The sequence below is a fragment of the Tinamus guttatus genome, unplaced genomic scaffold (genome assembly GCF_059628265.1).
Source record: "Tinamus guttatus ecotype Peru unplaced genomic scaffold, ASM5962826v1 Tinamus_guttatus_pri_ptg000004l, whole genome shotgun sequence".
NCBI classification, from domain to species: Eukaryota; Metazoa; Chordata; class Aves; order Tinamiformes; family Tinamidae; genus Tinamus; species Tinamus guttatus.
This window is the reverse complement of record NW_028288538.1, coordinates 14,696,970-14,717,788: the sequence shown is the minus strand read 5'-3', so window position 1 is coordinate 14,717,788 and position 20,819 is coordinate 14,696,970. Positions and strand designations below refer to the sequence as shown.

At 40.3% G+C, this 20,819-nt stretch overlaps 1 protein-coding gene across 2 annotated transcripts in view; it reads right to left on the bottom strand.

Annotated features, from left to right (window-relative positions):
* The window catches only part of ENTREP2 (endosomal transmembrane epsin interactor 2), a 93,526-nt gene extending 74,838 nt beyond the window's left edge, over positions 1–18,688 (bottom strand). For both annotated transcript variants that reach the window (XM_088519747.1, XM_088519749.1), the window contains exon 1: positions 18,449–18,688. In XM_088519747.1, the coding sequence (XP_088375873.1) occupies positions 18,449–18,688 (240 nt within the window). The remainder of the gene's footprint in view (positions 1–18,448) is intronic.
* Positions 18,689–20,819: the final 2,131 nt, after the last annotated feature.

Here is a 20,819-nt window from a genome sequence, read left to right as displayed (position 1 = left end):
AGTTTCATATTATCTTTTATACCCTCAGGTGGAATAATGTTTACAAGTTCCTGCTGTATCGCAACCAATTAAAATAAGTATTAAGCAATGATACTCAAGGGAAACTATTTTTAAGTGTTTGTTCCTAGTGAAAACTCCCACGTGCCAAAAGGGTTGCACCATAATGAACTTCTATTTCCTAATACCAACAGATTCTGTACCTAAGACATTCCAGGTATTAAACTGCAGCCTAGGACTGTTAGTATGATATTGCACATCAGCAAAAATCAAATGCCATCTTAATAACTGCAGCCATGTCTGCTCTGGCCAACACCACAACATACGGACTAAGACTCTCTACTGTTTCACAGGAAGAAAATTTTCACAGTTAAAGACTGCTGCTCAGCAGAACACTGAATTTGCTCAAGTTAACGACAACGGAACTTCAGGAGAGCCCAAGCTCAGCATTTACTCAGAAAGACTGTCCAAGATGAAAACACTCATGAAATGAATGGTGGATAGCCTGCTTCCCTCCAACAGCTCTCTGCTGCTTGGGCTCCAAGACTTGAGGAAAATAAGGCCATGCAGTTTCAAGGTTTGCGAATCTCTATGCAAATTATTTGCTGTATAAATTGTTGAGTTTCTCTTAGACTTGAAAGCCAAAGAACTACTCCCATAGCAAGGGGGTTCACGCAATCTTCAAATGAGTTCTGAACAGCACAGAAATAATGCAGCTTCCAGAATAAGGGAATTACCTTCCAGCTCCAGGAACGTGAGGGGAGATAGCCATCCTTTTGCATTCAGAGAATTCTGTAATCTAACACACCCTGAACTAAAGTCAAGACATATTTTGAATTACTACTATAAACAATGGAACATTTGAGGTAATGTCACTACTATACACTTTACAGTGCACAGTTTAATGTAATTAAACATAAAATAATAATCATTTAAAAATAAAATATACAGTAGGAACAAAATTAAACAGTTCATTTCAATATAATTTTACTCATTATTCATAACATCTAAACCTGAAGGCCGGAGAAACCAAAGCACAGTAAGGCACAGTTCCTGCCCTGCCTCAAACAACAGTGGTCAGAACAGCCTCACCCAGGAGAGCTGGGGGGCAGAGAGGCCCTGCAGGAACCTTCAGGCAGCCTCTCACCAAAACGCTGTCTTTGCACTTCCTGAGAAGGGCCGTTTGCCTCTGTCATATCGTAACTCCAATATTACTTGCACGCTGCAAGCCCTGGCAATGTGCTCACAGGCCTCAAAGCTATTGCTTTTCCTAAAATGTCTGTATCACGGCTGGGTACGAGTCTTCCCTTGGCATGCTCTGCAGTAAGCGTTATATGCAAATAAAAAGTAAATATCACTTAATAAAGGCTTTTCTTTCTTCACATCACAGCACTCATCACTGATACTGTTCAAAAAACCCAGTAACAACACAGATTTATTCCTCAACTAATTAACTGTACTGCTAAAGTGATCTGAATTTACTCCGTTCTTAATGTCAATATTTGATCAGTCTCTGCCAACACAGGATTTTTCTCCACTGTAAATTTGTTAATAGTATTTCTTCATTCTATATTCTGGACTTAGACCCATGCTGCTTCTCTAGCTTGCCCAGAGGAGCTTCTTCACACTAATTAAACTTCAGAAACAGAAAATCTCTCTCTTTTTTTATTTTTATTTCCATGTCTGTAATTCTTTGCAGTATTTGAAACCAGCAAGTATATATAGGTTTGTTTCATATGTCAACTGACTACATGGGCAATTCTGAAACCTTCTTTAAAACTTATATAGGAAACAAAAACAGCCCTTTTATCATCTTTTAACCCCACTCTGATCCAATTTAAGGTTATTTCTAATATTTAACTGTTCCAAACTCAAGTATTTCAAGTACACTTGAAGTATAGATGTTGAGAGAGGCACCTGACATTATTAATATGTCTGATAAGTGTGCTGTGCACACTCCGTAATTTGCAAGCTACAGCCTGCTTCATTTTCAAAAAGTCCCTGCGTTACCAATCTTATCAGCAATACAGACATTCAAGAAGCACTTGGGGCTGCTCTTCCCTTTAAAGGGTTCATAGGATGCACCAGAAGTTCAAGGTGGAAGAAGAGGTCTTATATTCCCTATTCCTACCATCAAGTCATATTTTGAATTCTCCACTATAATAGAAACAGAAGAAATTAAACATCTTAAGTACTGACATACTCCAAATTAAAATATTTTGAATCAATATATAACCAAAGTAAAATTCATGTATTGGTCTTTGCACTTTTAGAGCTTTTACAACTTATACTCTTAAAAAAAAAAATTACTGCAGAGGACACTAAAGAATCAGCAGAAATTTTGCAAACTGAAATGCCCATCTTCTACTTAGCCAAAAATTTTTTAAAAAATTTAGCTTTGAAGTCATTTTTAACAGGGGGACAAGAAACATGCTGATGATATCCACTGAGCTAAATAATTATGAAAACAGCAGAAAATCAGGAAAGATTATCATCAATCACTGCAGGAAGTATGAGGGGGAGAACTGTATTAACTCAGAGAAAATAACAGCTATGTTTTTCTTTTCAAAATAATTTTATATGCACTGTTTTTAGCAAGTAACCTAAACCAAAGATAATTCAAAGTTCTAAAGCACATCTATTTCTTTAACAGAAATAAAAGTGCTTCAGCATCATATGCAGAAAAAAATCCCTATTTCATGTTAACTGATACCAAGAGTATATCTCTTCTTACATTTGCAATGCTTAGATTCTCCTAGCTTTTATTTAATACTGAAAGAACCAAACCATTAACCTGCAGCTATATTGTGGAGCAGATCACTCAAAAAATGCAAATAAATTCATATATCTAAGAAAATTTATTTTTTCATGAACACATACTATTTTAACAGACATGTGGAGTCTGTTTATAACAGGAGGAATGGCTATGAACCACAGGAACACTGAGCAGTAATTCTGTACAAATCAAAGCCATAATTATTAAGGCAAGCCTTCCATTCCTACAGGTCAGTACAATTTGTTACAGGAAGGATAAAGTAAAACCTCACATCAGACTCGCAAGCAAAAGCTCATGGCAGCACACAAAACAAGATGTCTCTGACTAAATAAATTCAAGATTCACATGCAGCATACTGCCTTTCAAATTAAAGGTGTAAGCTAGTTGTTGTATTTGTAAGGTCTTGATAATACCCACTATCACAAAGTAAATCCCAACAACACCCGTTTCCAACAGTCCCCTGAAATTGAGCATACAGTGCTAAAACGACTAACTAAAATTGTACTTTGTCCCCCTCAGGCTTGGAAGTCCATTGCAACATGGGCTTTAAAAACCAAGATTTCAAGAATAAAGATGACATCAGTCTATGGAATATAATATCGACTCATGGATTTGTTGTTTTTAAAGAAATGCTAGGAATTTCCCTAAAATGTTCCAAAGAACATTAGTAAAGCTACCTCATCTTAAATTCAAATTTTAGAACACTGTCATCATCTCTAATTGATTTGAGATGGACAAAATTTCAACTCAAAAATGAAAAGATGTATTTATTTTAATTTTCTGATTCATTCATTGCTAATACATTAGTAATGCAGCAGAATAGGTCCTTCTGCTCACAGACACGTGCCAAAGCACTCTCCTCCCCACAGGTACCAGTCAGCCAGAATGCTTAACATACTGTTTTTTAGTAAGCATTCCAAATTCCTCTTTTGATTTTATTTGAAATGCAAAAAGTAAATGTCAAAATATCAGCAGACCCAGTGGTTTGGACTTTCCCAAAATTACTTGCTTCTTTTTTTCTCGATATTTCTTGGCAGGCAGACTCTTGCTAAATGCATCTTGGTTTGGTTTGTTGCCCTCCTACCTGAGGAGGTGCAGGACCTTGGCTTCAGAAGAGAGGGCCAGGCAGGAGGGCCGAGCTGAGCGGCTGCAGTGACCAAGGGGACACGGTAAGAGACAAAGCACAGAGCAAGGCCTCATGCGGACAGGCTGGCAACAGGACAGAAAAAGCACACGGAGAAGCAGGGAAGAGAGCTGCAGAGCTGCTAAGTAGCCTCAAGAAAGAGAGGGCTTCCCCTTTGCATGGCAATACTCCAGTGACATTGTATGGAGCATGACACTCCCAGTCAAAGAGAAAGGAGAAACAAGGAATTTAAGTGAAACGGGAAGAAAGAATCTGGGATAAACAGAGCTTCAGGTAACTGTGAAGAGAAGACTCATTAGACAGAGAATTCTTTGGAAGTTGGAAAACTGGAAAGCTGCAGATTTGGGAGCAGAAAACCACAGTGGAGAAACAGACAACCAAGAACGAACAGGAATCCCGAGCCAGCAGGCTCCAGGCATCAGGGACCCAGGGCAGGTACACTGAAGCAGGAGGAGCTGAAAATGAGCCTAAAAGGTCCTAAAAGACTAACTTCACTTTTCCTCCTCTTCTCTGACACCAATCTCCTTCAAAGATATCTCCGGGCTTTTCTGCACAATGTTTTTGCCTCTTCTTTACTTTTAATAACAATTCTCCAATTTGAGTGTGCAAATCAGTTGCTTCAACACTTCAAAAACACAGTGCCATTGCTCTGGATTCTCACCCTTTGGCATAGCTCTTCATTTCAAATTCACCTAGCTTGACCTTCGTTTTATAAAAACCTTACTTCCTACAAAGACATTGCAAAAGTACTAGAATATGTAAGCACAGGCTGGTTATATAAAATGCCTCTCCAATAAAAACTATAAATTATAACTGCAATCACAGGATATTTAAATACCACCTAAGATAGCAAACAGAGCTGTAGCAGTTATTTGCTCATGTTAATATCTATCATACAGGATAATTCCTAGTGACCATGTAAAGCCAGAGACTGCTCCAGAAATCTTGCCAAGTTCCTCAGAGATTAGCTTAGTTGCGTTTTTTTCAGTTACTCAGAGCATGCACATAAAATTAGTTTTCTTTCAACAAGAGAGACAGAGAGAAAGGAAGGTGACTAATACAGTTATTGATTTAAAACAAATTCTTCTGGGAACATCCACTGCTAAATTATTACATTTTTCTAATTCTGTTAGGATGGGAATTGTGCACTAGAATACTCAGAATATTTGCTCTGTGTGGGGCAAATTCTGTACAGCTTCTAGGTGCAGAAGATATTTTTAAATGTATGAAGTCTGCGTGACTTGGGAACAGCAAACAAAGCTGTAGAAAAGAGTGGGCAGGCTAGAGCATGAGGACAGGCCCCGTGTGAGCCCTGTGCCGGGTGCTGCGTGTCTGAGGAAGCCCAGGCTGCTCCGAGAGCCGTGCAGAAGAGGAGCAAATGGGACAGGGGTTTCGCTTGCTTGGACTCATCAAGCAGACACATTCTCACACCGTTACCTCCTTGGGAAATGAAAATCATGCTCCACTGCAGAAGAAACGGGTTGCATTTGAGGCCACAGCAATCTTAATGCATGTACATGTAATAAAACAGTCTAAAACTATTCACATTTTTAAGACTATTCACGTGAGATGAAAGATTTATTTTTACCTCTTTTTATAAACCAATTCTCGATCATAAACAAAACAGTTAGCTAAGGTTTTATTTCCTCTCCACAAATTACCTTAAGAGAGCCAAATATGAACTGTCCAAGCAAGCTGCTTCTATGTAACCATATATCCTCTGGTTTTGACCCTGATTTAGGATATTACCAGTCTCTGCAAGATAAACTGATTATACTGGGAAATCTTATTTTTTAAAAAAAGAAAAAGAACTGTATGGTCTATAAAGCAAATTGTATTTTCAGTGTCTCCCATAGAATCAATATTGAACTCAATGGAAATAAGGAAAATAATCTCTTCAGAGCGCTGGCTTCGATCTAAACATAAATTCAAAAGCAGGATGACATGCAACTGTAAAAACTCCACAGAATCCTTTGAAATAAGTACAGGTGATAATCCCGGCACACTTATATAAGGGAAAAGACCTACAATTCCGCTTGATTTTTTAAAAAAAAACTTTTTTTTTTAGCCTCCTGACTTCAGTTATTTGACGTTGCATTCTAAGGATTTGATAAATAGATGCTAATTCTTTACAAAAGTCCTGACATTGACACAAGATTAAAAATAAATATGGAGTTTGTAAAGCGTTTCAGAAAACTCGGAATATAACGTTAAGAATGATAATGGTAAGATCCTAGTTCAGAGCAAGAGTAAGAAAATATTACCCTGCTGAAAGGGAGGGAAACTAGAGCTTTTCACTTCTGTGATCTGCTCCCCTCAGGCTGGATCCACAAGGTCTTCATCAAGCCAATACCCAACTCGCTGTGTCTCAACAGCACTGAGCCCCCTCACAAGGTGCCCTACCAGTTTCACCTGGGCACAGATACAGATGTGTTTCTAAAAGTGACAAGTTCTGCTAAAAAAAATAAATTATAAAAGTTAAAAATCTTTTGATGGCACACAGTGCCAAATCAGGTCCACATGTTTTACTAATGATACACATTGTACTCTGGAATTCATTATTTGTTTTTATTACATTGATTGCAAGTCTGTATAACATTTTCTAAACTCCTTGAAAATATTTTGCTGAAATATGAGGCAGTTAAAAGCTAGTATCTGGTACTGCCTGATCTGAAACCTTGGGCAAAAGAAATCCATCTTCACTTAATCTCATGTTCCCACAGCATGGTTACTCACATCTCTACGTAAATTATTGTTTGGCTTCCCAAAAGGAAGGTTATGAATGTTCAAAGGTCAATCTCTGTGATGAAGGGTTCTGACAATGCACCTATCATATCCATTCTGCATCTTCTAAACCCTCAACCCACTGCACTGGTGTTCTGACATACACAAGACTTGGAAATTGCTAGAAAAATTGCTATCTAGCAATTTGGCCAGGAAGCCAAAACATACAAGCCTGGTTGACAAACACTCTTACCAGAAAGCACCTTGCAACATCCTTGAGTGCACTCTCACCCATCAGTCAATTCCATTAAGTAATAAAAATAAATAAATAACTTGAACCTGCTCTAAAAAGCTCTGCTAAATTGATTTAGAACTGGGTAAGCCCAAAGAACCCAGTTCTCCAGTTCTACGGTTTTCAAGGTCTCCCAAAGGACTGATCAGGAAGAAAAGCCTTGTTCCTTAGATTAAAACAAACAAAAAAAAATGCACATATCCTAAATAAAAACAGCAGCAATACACCAAGACAATTCTAAAGCAACAGTTTTCTATCTGTTGCTCAAACCTAAGTTCTCTTATAGATATGTTACACATGGACAGCATTGCTCTACAGCTTTTCCTCAATCATCAGATTCAACTTCCCAGTAGAATTCTTGACACCTAAGGGAACCTTTAAAAAGTCCAAATAATCAGGAAAAATATCTCTGATCATAAGCTTTGGGATTTGTTCCTTCTATGTCACTCATTATTGGTACTTTCAGCATTACCCAATATAGCAGAAAGTCACTTGCCTGATGTGGTTTTCCCAGAACACAAAACCTATCAGTATCTATTTTTTCTAACTAATTGATCTTCCCTACTTCTCTGAAATCCTTAGGCAGTACTTTTAATAGTAAAGAACACCTGCACTCTAACTAAGCCTTCATAATGAACTCATTTTATTGAGTCAGGCTGCACAGGACATCATATTTAGTGCTTTCCTAGAACTTAGCATTGATATTTGGAATCTAAAAACATGTTTTTGGCATGCATTTAGTCATCTTTCAGGCAGGCGAGTCTTTCTGTATGGTGTTGTGGCTGGTCATTTTTAAAGCAATGAAGGAAGTTCCATTTTTTAAAAGCAAAATTGCTAACTTTTGAAAGCTTGCTTTTACAGAATCACAGAATGCTTAAGGTTGGAAGGGACCTCTAGAGACCATCTAGTCCAACCCCCTGCATAAGCAGGGACACCCAGAGCATGTGGCACAGGGTGGCATCCAGAAAAGGAGACTCCACAACCTCTCTGGGCAGCCTGTGCCAGGACTCTGGCACCCTCACAGGGAAGAAGCTCTTCCTCATATGGAGATTAAACCTCCTATGTTTCAGCTTAGATCCGTTACCCGCGTCCTGTCATCGGCCACCATGAAGAAGAGCCTGGCCCTACAATCCCTACAATCACCCCTCAGATACTTGAACATGTTGATACCTCTCCTCTTTTAGCTAGAACATACTCTTAGTCTAGGATTTTTAAATCAGATAATAAGAAAATAAGTTTCAATATTAAAAGGAAATCACATAATTTTGCTCAGCTAGTTTGAAAATTCCAATCTTTATTTTTCCATATCTGAAATTTTTTCCATATCTAAAAATATACACACACACATGTATGTATATATATATTTATATATACTTACACATATACACACATCTTTGGAATACTTGTCATCTAACAGAAAAAGAATGCAATCTCTCTTATGAGCACCAAGCACCTTTAACATCCAAACAAGACTTTTGACTGGAAAATTGTTTAAAGTTCTGACATTTTCAGCTGTAGGTTGAGTCAGACACAACCCAAGTTGCACAGGGCCAGCTTCCAATTTATAAAGGTGCTGAACAGTGTTCTACACACACAAAAGTGTGCTTTTCTCTAAATACTTCTGTAACAATTCCTCAAAGGAACAATAAGAGAGAAAATATAACCAGGAAACACGTGCAAGTATTCTTAACTGGCAGATGAACAAACACAAAACATCCCACATGCTATTAAAAAGTCAATTCAATGACAGCTGGTATACCTACTACTGAGGGCAGCTCTAATGAACTGCAGACAGTAGAATTACTAGAGGGCAGTCAGGAAATCATGTAAGGACTGAACTAGAAAGATAAAATTGGCTAAAACTAAAAAGGGACATGAAAGGCTCACTCTGGCAACACAAAGAGGAAAATACCAGTCATTTAGCTAATGGGGAAGCTTACTGATGAAAAGCTTTGTAGCCTCTCTAGGAATACCTTTATGGCTTTTTCAAAAAAGGATCATTATGACCAGGTATTTAATACTATTAACACCCCATGGTAGGAATGCAGGATCCGAACACAGAAAGACTACTGATATAAACTGGAGTCACTCAAGTAACAGGATCTGTGGAAATGCACAGAAGACCATGAAGCAGCACAAACAATATCTGAATTACTGTCTATCACCTAAGAGCTTATCCAACTAAGAACTACTACATGAGATTACCGTAGGGGTTATGCACACATCACTAGACCACCACATTCATAAGGATAGTTACTAGCTAAATTCAGTCCAGCAGGAAGTGCCCTGTGGGATATTGCAGAGAATCACCATGATTCCTCTACTAGCCAGCATTTTAGGCAATGCCTCCCCTGACAAGCAACGTAGGCCAAGAGAAGTAGGTATGCAGAGTTAACAGGCACCTCTCTTCACATTGCAGAGGAGAAATGTTTGTTGGGTTTTTGTTTGTTTAAATTTTGAGCTCGCTCCAGTCTGGTCCCATGGACTGAATGCCTATTTGCAACTAGAGTACGCTGGATATTCTGCAAGAGCATCCAAAAGGAATCCAGTTCATGTCTTCAGAGAGCTCCGCGAGGTGAACCAAAACACATACTATAGGGATAGCTGCATAATTAATTTCAGAAACGCACAGCTGAGGTAAAACAGTTCTGTAGAGGTACCCTGAGTCAACCATTCAGGCATAACAAAAACCTGGGAGACATGCTGGGAGAATGGTCTAAGAAGCTTGATAAACCAAAGAAAGATCAGTTATTTACAGGTCATTCTTAAATCCTGCCTCAGTATCTAAGAGCTCAAGACCTCTTGATTTCCAAATTCTTTACTAATCACTTTTATGCTAAAATGCTCTCTAAAGGTTGAAAACAAAAACACAATTATCAACGAATCTCTGAATACAGAAAGGCTGTTAAAGGACCAGTTGGCATTTAAAAATGACGAAAGTCACCATGGATCTTTGGTACCAGCCCTAGTTGATTGCTAAGCTGCTGCTGCTGTGTAGACAAGTCATACACCATCAGGTTAATTCACGCAGGCCAGTGGTCTTAAGATTAAAAAAAAAAAAAAAAAAAAAAAAAAGTATTTATATATAACACTGATATAATAATGCTTTTTTTATTTAATCAGTAAAACTCAAATCTCATCAACTGAGCCTATGAAGTGTGGGTTTATGACTATTACCATGTGTGTCCATGATCAAATGATAAACAAACAGAAAAAACTGTTTTGGTGCTGTTCAGAGCCCATGTAACTTTTACTTGCTCTTTTCATTTACTTCAGATTATTTTTACTATAACGTAATATAGATAATGTAGATAAGATGTTTAGTGCTATCTCCATCCACTTTTATCCTCTGTTTTGATGTGTGAATTCACTGAATTGTTTTTCAAATACATGCCTTAAATATCAGAAGCACATTCTGCTTCTGCATTTCAACTGAGGGAAGAAACTTGGGAAAAAAAGCTATCAGCAAATTTGAAAAATGATAATTTTCTAGGTATTTAAGACAAGGTGCTATGAAAATAATTTATTAGATATTCTACAATTGCTTTAAAATTTTCTCATTAACTTTTGGCAGTTTCTATGAAATTAAGTTACCAGGCATTTCTCAAGTCTTTCATCATTAAGCACACTGACTAAACTGCAACATCTTAAGCCTGCACAGAGTCCTTACAACCTAAAACCAGGTGTCCAGGTAACACTGCTATGCTATTTAGAGACATATATTTAAAACCTGGAGAAGAGCTTGCCAAATGTCTTGGTAGTTACAAGCATTTTTTTCTATAGTATTTTTTCCTCTGAATGTGACTTAATTTTTTCCTTTATCAAAAGTCAGCTTTTTATCTGTTTGTTGATGTAAGAGGAGAGAATTTTATAGGTAGAAAACAAATTTGGTGTCTTTAAAAAAAAAAAAAAAAAAAAAATCACATCCCTCTTGTTATGACACACTGCCAGCACATACTTGGGCTGTGATGATCCTTGCCATCTCCATATCATCACTTAAGGATCATTGTTAAGACAGTCATAAATTTAATAGATTTTCTTAAATGCACAAATGGTTAGAAAACTTTAAACAAAATACATTTAACCATTACTCATCATTAAATAGTCAGGAATTTGTAATAAAGGATTCTGCAGAGACTCTTCTTTGGTCAATATCTTCAATAAAGGCATGAAATGATGAAAAAATGAATGAAAGCAATGGATAGATCAGAGGTCTAAAAAACTTGATGAAATGGCTGCAAGCATTTAATTTCCTCAGAGAGGAAACACTCAGTAGCTGCCTTCAAACGTACAGAAGGTTGTTGCGAGGCGATGAAGTGGTAAAAGAGTAAGAAAAGAGTAAGAAAAGTAAGCAACAAGAAAAAACTTTCGACAGGCATCACTAACAACCGAAACCGACTATCCATCAAAACCATACAAGTATGTGTCAATACATACATACATCAGAACACACTAATCCTAGTTTGACTTTGTGTGAGGGAGAATAACAGACTATATCCAAAGTCAACAACCACCTGCAAGATACCAAAGATCATTTTTGAAAGACAAAAGGATGAGACACAGGATGAGAGCAGACCCAGCAGAGCTTGGGGACTGTTATCTTGATATACAGGGAAGTTACTGCCAAAAAGGTGGTGCCCTGACCTCCTTGACAGCAAGCATTTCCCACCTTCCACTAAGACTTTTCCAGCACATACAACCTTCAATTTGAGCAAAAAAAAATACTACAAGTTGTCTAGCCTTGAAAGATCAGCTGTCACTAGCCTACATAGCTTCTTCTAATCTGTTCCAACATAATTTTCTAGGAAGCTCCACAGGAAAGAAAAAAGTTAAGGACCACACAGAACATGTTTATTTTAAATTTTAAGAGGGTTACTTCCATATATTTATAATCCAATGGGATTACAACCTGAGAAACTATACGTCTACTAATGCTAGCATTATAATCTTTGGATTTAATAATAATATTCAGTGCATTATCTGTTAATATATTCCCTAAAGTCTTCCTACAGGTCACTGGGTCACTGAAACAATTAAACTCACTGTCACTGTAATGGGCTATGGTTATTTTTAAAAGATACAGATGGGCTTGGCTAGAAAAAAATTCTCAAATCACAGACAGAGGAGAGCAAGAAATCATCACCATTACACTTATTACAGTTCTCTCAGCACATTTATACAACCTTGTTATCCAATGGTATGGCATATTTAGAGCTTACTAACATAACAGATCATCACTTGTCAGATGTTGAAATACAGAAGGAACAGATAGCACATTTTTTAAGAAAGTACTTTGGGAATTGAGGAGGTGTGAATCCTGTCTGAGAACACACTATTTGCTTATCCTCATCTTCCCACTCCTGAGGTATTTCAAATGGCAGTTGGGGGAGCCAGAATTTCTCCCAGTTAAGTGATATATGCTTTCTTTAACAGACAGAAATACACTGACTTCTTACACTAAAAATACACTATGCTTCCCTTCACTGAAATTATCAGAATCAACTTCTGAGAAATTCAGTAGACTAGAAGATTTTGCCCAATTATAACTTTATTTTCTGAAATAGCTGCATGTATCTTTTCTTCCATGCAATCCACCCCGCCTTTTCTAACATGCAAGCCTTTATTCCTCAACCTATTTGCAAATGTTTGTAAAATTAGAAATGCACTTTCCATCATCTTCAACTGATCTTGAAAAACTGTTATTTCTTCTTCACCCAAAACATCACTATATACGTTTTTATGATCAAACTTCTCACTTCCATGAGAGTCGACTGATTAATATAAGCATTACGCATTATTGTTATTCCACAGGCTTTTTGGGGACATCTAAAATATAATTATCGTGACTTCTGAATTTTCTACTTTCAGGAAATATTATACTTCATGAAGCAGGATATTATTTTAAATACAAGCTTTTTAGATCCTCTTCACCTTCACTGTTTTTATGGGATAGGCTGTTAGTCAAAACATCACATTTGTCTGCTTTGCTTTGTCCTATAAAACTGTCTGTAAAGCTGGAGTCAGTATAACACAAACACAGAACCCATCTCTGGCTGTTCTTAAATTTTATGAGGAAAACAAATACTGACTTTCTAACTCTGTGAACTGTGGCTTCCACTCCAGGCCTCCCTGCAGCAGGGTTTCCACCTGCTTTTATCAGCTGACAACCTGCTTGAATATTGAACCTAGTGGCTAACTGACTGAAACAGTTGCCACACCATATTCAACACTTTTTTTTGAATCCAAAATTCACTTCAACAAAAAACATACTTACATTGCTCCTATCTATCTTCTTAAACTCTAGAGAATGACTGTATCAGTAACTGTTGAAATTATCTTTCCCTGAAATATCTGATCTCTAAAACATGTATAAGGAAGAAAAAGGAATTATCAAATTTCCTTCTATACCCTAACTTCCTTCAAGTTACATGGTTAACATACTGAAGTAGGATAACAGAAAAGTACGGAAATGTAACTTTCTTAAGTACAGAAATATAACTTAAAATTCTGACTCAAATTCCTAAATAAAATTGTCTATGTAAATTAAGACTACAGCCCATTACTGCATTTCACTACAGCATTAAACTTGGCATGATCCAATCTGATTTTATTCTTGACACACTAGGTGCACAGAAATAAACTATTTGGGGACTATAAAATACAGTTCTAATTATATCTACCTATAAACAAATACTTAAATTCATGCTTGTTTTCCATTTAATCAGATTTGCCTCCTGAAATAAATCATTCTGGCTTCCATGAAGCCATTATTTCTTGGCACATCAAAGACAGGAAATCTTAAGGTCGGCCAAAGATTGACCATGAGGTTACAGGAGTCTTTTTTTTTGTTTGTCTGTTTATAGTTCACAGAACTATAGATTCTATAATGCATTCACAGAAAATAGATTTTTAACCCAGTCTTGCTTTGGCTATTTCTTTACCAGTCTGTAGGATATTGCCATGTTGTACACATCAAAACATGCTGTTATCTTTCTGAGTTTTATGAACGTGTATGGCTTTTACTAATTACTAAAACTACTAGCAAATGTAAACTTCTACTTCTACTAACAATGTGCACCAGGAATACACCTGCACCTAGTCTCCATCCTGCTTCCCTAAGAGAGAGAATTCCAGGTAGCTGGCATTATTCACAGCTTGCTCATATTTCAAAGGCCTGATGAACTAGCAAAGGGAAAGAGAATCATGCAGAAGGAGTCAGTGAATTAGTGCAACCCATGTTGTGGAGAGTCAGGAAACCAGGGAAGGTGGGCTAGCTACGGGACACAGATTTTAAAAATACTCAAAGAACCAGAGTAAGCACAAGTTTCTTAGCATGTTGCATACAAGTATATTCATCTGGAAATCCCACTGCAGGTAGCAAGAATGCAGTATCCTTCCTGAACAAAACAATCTACTGCATGTGAAGAACAGCCAAGGTCACAGACTATTAGAAGTTTTTGAAAATCAATTCCTTCCTAATAATGAATCACCTGAGAGATTGAAATATGTTCTATAAAACATCATTGAAAAATATAGAAAAGGCTCTCCACTAAGATTCTCACTTAATAATGAAGGTAAGTAAACCATGGTTTTGTTTCATCACTTCCTGAATTCACTCTGACAATTCTCTTTCTAAAGAACACAAAAAGCCTCTGTGCCAAGATGTACTATATCAAAGCTATGTCTAAAGCAACACACCTTATCTGTTTGAGCATGGGATAGGGCTGAAAAGAGCCATAAATAAGACAACACTTAATGAAAACGAGAGGTTACATTCTAGGTGGTCTTGCAGCCAAACACTTGTATACAAAATAAAACATTTTCAAAAAACATTTTATATATGTATGTGTGTGTGTATATATATATATATATATATCATAGATATATATGATAATTTGTAATTCACCATGTGAGCTCTGTGCCCTTGTCCAAGTCATTGAGGAACAAGGTGAACAGCACCAGGCCCAACACTGACCCTTGTGGGACACCACTGGCCACAGGCCTCCAAATGGACTCGGTCCCATTTATCACCACCCTTTGGGCTTGGTCATTGAGCCAGTCCTCAATCCACCTCACTGTCCACTCCTCCATTCCACACTTCCTGAGCTTCCCTAGGAGGATGTTGTGAGAGATGGTGTTGAAAGCCTTGCTGAAGTCAAGGTTGACAACATCCACAGCTCTCCCATCATCCATCTGGCCAGTCACCTCATCGCAGAAGGCTATCGGGTTTGTCAAACATGACTTTCCCTTGGTGAATCCATGCTGACTCCTCCTGATACCTTCTTTTCCTTGGCATACTGAGAGCTTTTGTCACAGCTTAGATTTAGGGGAAAAATCTGCCAGAATAGCCTGATTTTGAGGGCCATTATTTTGATCAAAACGAGGCTGAAAATGGAGTTCTTTATGTTCTTAAAAGAGTTAAGACACCTAAGAACATACACTTCCCATTCAAAGGTATTCACTTTCTCCCTGCTGAGAGAATTAATGAGGCTCAGTCTTCTATTACCTTCCAAAGACAGAAAATAAGTATGGAAAACACCATTTCTGATATCTTGATGTTCGCCTGCACATTTCACCAGACACTGCTTGTAAAATCTTACCAATAACTTTTACCTGCGCAGAGGACCAACAGTGCCTGCCCATCCACCCTCAAAATTCCTTTGTACTCCATGCAAGCTTGATTCTCCTTAATTTCTTCAAAACATCTTCAAAAATATATTAAAGTAAATATCTTTTTCTCTTTCTGATATGACTTTTATGACAGATGAGATGTAGCAAAATAGGTTAATTTATGGATGGTGCTGGAATGAGCTCTGAATTCTCCGAAGCTTTATGGAAAATATGGTATCTTGTTCTTTAGATAAACCCTAGCACAGAGGTTTGCTTTGCTTCCAAAACAAAAGCAAGATACCAGAACCTTTCTTTTCATTGGATCATAAAGTTTTCTGCGAGGAGTGTATTTTGTAGCCCTTTGCTTTCTGTTATAAATTGGAATTCCACAAATATTGGGACATTATTTTCAGAAGCATTTAAAAGCCTACTAAAAGATACATTTTTTCTTCAGTCTTCATTTATACTGACAGGGCGTTGGGGGAGGGAAAAACAAAACAACACTGCTCAAAGCTACTAATGCATCAATGCCGAGGACATTCAATTTTAGGACATTTCTAAAGAAGAAAAAACTAAAAGCGACAATGTACCACCAAAGAAAAGATTCCAACTTGGTACTTGACTATCAAGCAACTCAATTATTTACTTTAGTTCCAATAGCAAAATAAAGTAATTTAAAGGGAGTGAATACTCGTGTCCAATTCAGTACCAACAAAAAGTGAAATGGTACACAACTTATTTCTTTTTTATTCTCCTGCCTCACTTACCTCACTTTCACTTGGTTATTTCTCTAATGGTGCTTTCCAGAGACAAGCTGAAATATGTTCCACTCTCACACGAAAAGATTTTGGTTCTCATGATATACCTAATTTCTGCTGAAATCATTTTAAATACTTCTGAGGACTTTTAGGCAGGGCTGTGCACATGGCTAATCTAACCTCAGAAAGTTCTTCGGAGTTCACAGTACGGCAAAACTGCTCTATTATTACCTTGTTTCTTAACACAGAGAGATAAGGTGACTGGGAAGAAAGTCTGCTTGTTCTCATTCACTGCTAGATATCTCATTCTATACAATGGAATTATTTAATAGAAATGCAACATTAATGTAGGAAACAAAGTATATCCATCTCATTCTGATAATAGAGGGCGATAAAACTTTCTAGTTAACAGCCTTGCAATAGTTTCCTTTACATTTTCTGTCTTCTGCTAATTCATTCAAGGCATATGAATCAAGGCCCCATTATTTCATGCTGGGCAAATAACAATCATGAAATCAAACAGGAAAACATACTATTCCATGGGTTACAGACAAGAGGAGAAGGCATCCTAAACAGAAAAAGAAAAATGGAAGAAATAGTCTTACAGCATATTGACAATCTCCCAAAAAGTCTCTTTTTACAAAAACTACGGGAGCAGGAGAGAAAAAAAAATATTGGAAGAGTTACACCTGCTTTAACACACAATCACTTGTGTGCATTCCTCCTTGGTCTGGCAAGATAACAAACCAAATCTGCCTCCACTGTCTTGTCTTAATAATGCATTAATACATAAGTAGTCAGACACTTCATTTAAAATTCACACCTTGTCATAAGAATAACTGCATTTTGGTTTGTAGAGGCTCAAACTCAAAAGAATACAAAATTAAAATATCAGGGTTCCTAGTGTAAAATTATATTTCTTCTCAAGATATCAGATGATCCTAGAGAATTAATTAAAAAATAAAAAGGCATTTAAACAGTTAATCTAAACTACTCTTCTGAACCAAAAGACTCAAAAACATACATATTGCACATGAGTGTATTAAACAGTTATTTCTGAAAATATGCCATTTCTATCAATTGTTTGGAAAAGAATAATACAAGCTATTTATCTAACAGTTTTAGCTTTTAAGAAGCATTTTTAAAGATAAAAACTCTGATCCATTAGAAGATCTGAAAAGACATACCTGAAACCAGATAACCTGCTAGATGAAAGAGCAGACCTTCACCAATAGTTCCTCCAGTCTTAGTGCCCCCTGCTTCTCTCTGACTGACTGGTTGGTCCCATTTTGCCGGTTATGACAGAAACTTCCATAAACCAATATCACATTAACATAACCACGTGCATATTGTACACACATGCCAACAATCAGCATGGATTGAGGCCACTTAAAAAAAAAGGAGCATCAACTTTGACTTTTTACTTCTTTTTACTTACGTGAGCAGAACACAACATAGACAAGGCTGACAACTGACAAGAAGGCAACACAACAGAGGCCAGGTTGGCCACCTCACCTACTTGTCCCCAAGCTGAGGACAATCAAACTTCTCTCCCCCACAGGACCAGAAGGCTCTCCCTGTCCCCCAGGGTCTGTCCATGCCATGGCTCTCGTGCCAGCATCCCCTTTGTGGAGCCACGGGCCTTTGTGGCCCAGCGTGCTCGTGCCCACAGAGCCTTCACGTGCTGCGCACACAGGTTGTTAAGATCTGCTCCCGCTGCGCTCATTTTATCACCTCCAGCACCACGTAACTAGTGGTTGTGCTTGCCTCCAAGCACGGCCCTGAGCCAAGACCTTGAGGAACACTCTGTGTCAAGGTGAACTCGCAGAGCCGGCACGGAGGGGAACCCCGGGCTAGGCTGAGTACCCGCAACGCACTGCCACGCTCGTGGGTGCGCTCCGCGCGCTAGGTGCGCCTGAGAACGCCACAACTCATGGCTTACCCCAACGGCCACCAGCACCGCCGGCCGCCTCTGCAGGGAGAGCTGCTGCCCGGCTGCGACCACGGCTCCGCTGCCCCCTCCCCGCTGCCCCCGGCAGAGACCCGCTAACGGCTGCGCCGCGCCGGCCGCTGGGACCCGCTAACGGCTGCGCCGCGCCGGCCGCTGGGACCCGCTAACGGCTGCGCCGCGGCGCCCGCGCACTTACCGAGAAGCCGGCCCAGAAGGGGCAGGAGTGCCGCACGCGGGCCGAGGTGGTGAGCGCCAGCGCGGCGAAGCTGACGGCCACGATGAGGCAGCCGAGCACCATCTGCGTGACCCCCAGCGCCAGCATGGCCCGCGAGCGGGCGCGGTGCTGCCGCAGGCGGGACAGGCTGCGGGAGAGCGCGGCGGGGCTGAGGGAGCGCGCCCCGCCGGGGCCCCGCGCCGCGCCGCCGACCAGCGGCATCGTCCGCCGGGCCCCTCACGGCGCCGCCTCCGGCTGCCCCCCGCGCCCGGCGGGCGCTGCGCGGCGCAGGGCGGCTCGCGGGGGAGGAGCTGCCCGCGCCGCCGCGGCCACCCGAGAGCCGCCGGCGCGGAGGCTGCCGCCCATCGCCCGCGCGCAGCCTCCGCCGCGTCCCCCCGCCGCGGGCTCCGCGGAGCCGCCTCGGCCGGGGGCCGGCCCGGCCGCGCGGAGGGAGGCGAGCGCTGCTCTCGCCGCCGCCGCGGCTCTCCGGGGAGGTGGGCGGGAGGGGAGGCAGCGCAGGGAAGGGAAGGGGGGAGGGTTGTTTACGGCCAATGGCGGGTGGAGGCAGCGCGAGAGGGTCCGCGGCCGCCGGCCCCCGTGCGGGGAGCGGCTCGGGCAAGGCCGGGGGAGGCGGCAGCGGCGGCGCCCGGCCCCGGGACGCGGTGACCTGCGCGGCCCTTTGTGCGATGCGAGGGCGCGCGGGAGCTGCCCGCGCCGCGCCGGCCCCGGGGCAGCGCTGCAGGGCGGGAGCGGCGCGGCCGGGCGCGGGCACCGCCGCTCCTGCGGCCTGCGCCGGCGGAGCAGCACCGCGGGGCCTCGCGCTGCAGCTGCCTCCGCACCAGAAATGGGACAGAGACCACGAGGAGCCCCCTGAAAACTGCCCTGCGCTGCTGCCCTGGCAATCACAGCCAGCACTGCGCGGTCCGTACTGCACCTGGAACACGCTCAGAGGCACCTTTCTGACCCAGGAAATTACAGCATGAGGGAATGATGTTAACCAGGAGCCTACAAAAGCCTAGATCTGCCTCTGTTAAAAACAAGAGCATCATCTCACTATATACCAGCATAGCTTAGGTAGTACAACCACAGGCGAGTGGGTGCCGTTGCAGCACATAATTAACTTGGAGTAAAATTACTTCTGTACAGAGCATAGTACCTACAAATAATTACCTAATAGTAATGCATCCACTATAATATTGTTATGGTCATAGCAAAAATCCTCAACACGGAAACCAGGCTTAAATATTTTTCCCAGGTCCTCTCTCGTTTTTCAGCTCCTCTTTGTGTAATATAGTTGCTTGGAGAAGAAGTCAAAGAGGGTGCCTTGATGGAAAAGGTTCCTAAAGATTATATCCCCTCATTTTTTTTTTATTTTAATTATTTCACTGTAGCAAAGCAAAACAAACAAAAACCCTCCACAACTTTCTTTTCACTTAAATCTCTGTCTGTACCACATAACAGGTCAAGCAAGCAGATGATCACAGATGATACAGGTGCTGTCACCTGCCATGGCTACCGTATTGCTCTAGCACACCTGCAAGCAATGTTTTAATCAGCTCCATGGAATACCTGACCACACTCCAGCACTGAACAGCTGATTCCCTGCAAATTATTCTAAGTGATCAAAAGAGTTCACAGAATCTTAGTCTCCCTGACCAGAAGCAGAGTATGAACCGGTTAATAACCAAACCCCTTTGCTCAGTTTTCAGCCCTAAGTGACATTCCCTGTGGTGATTGCTCCAGGTAAGCCCTTCTGTCCATGTTACTTCCCACCTGAAAAACAAAACAAAACATAATGAAGCAAAACAAACAGAAGGGCTAGAAGACAAAAGAAAGAGCGCAGACTGAAGGTTACAGACCACATTGAATTTTGGTTCTACCCTGTGCACACTGAGAACTACCTTTCACTTGTTTAATGAAGTACAGCTGCTTGCTACCCAAAATTGGACAGATTACTTCAAAATATACTTTTCAAGGTAGAGTTTGCCAAACATCAGTGTGAAAGCCCTTCCCCAAATCCTAGAACATCTGCAATCGACTTGATTGAGCCGCTTATTCCCCAGAGCATCCAGAAAGGTTTAAAGCTATTCAACAGCAGGACAATTAGAAACCTGATAAAGAATAAACGCATTTAAATCTTGTTGTGGGTGCTCCTATTCAGGAGTAAAGTGGCCTTAGGGCTTGGGAAAATTAGGACATGTTACCTTGGGATGTGAATTTACAATTCACTATCTCCCTGTGCTGATACTACTGCATGCAATAAGTACAAAGCAATTTTCTTTTATTTCTGAGGGCTTTCTGGCTGGCACATATAAAAGAATCCCCATCTGTGCAGGCTCCAGAGGACCTGGCA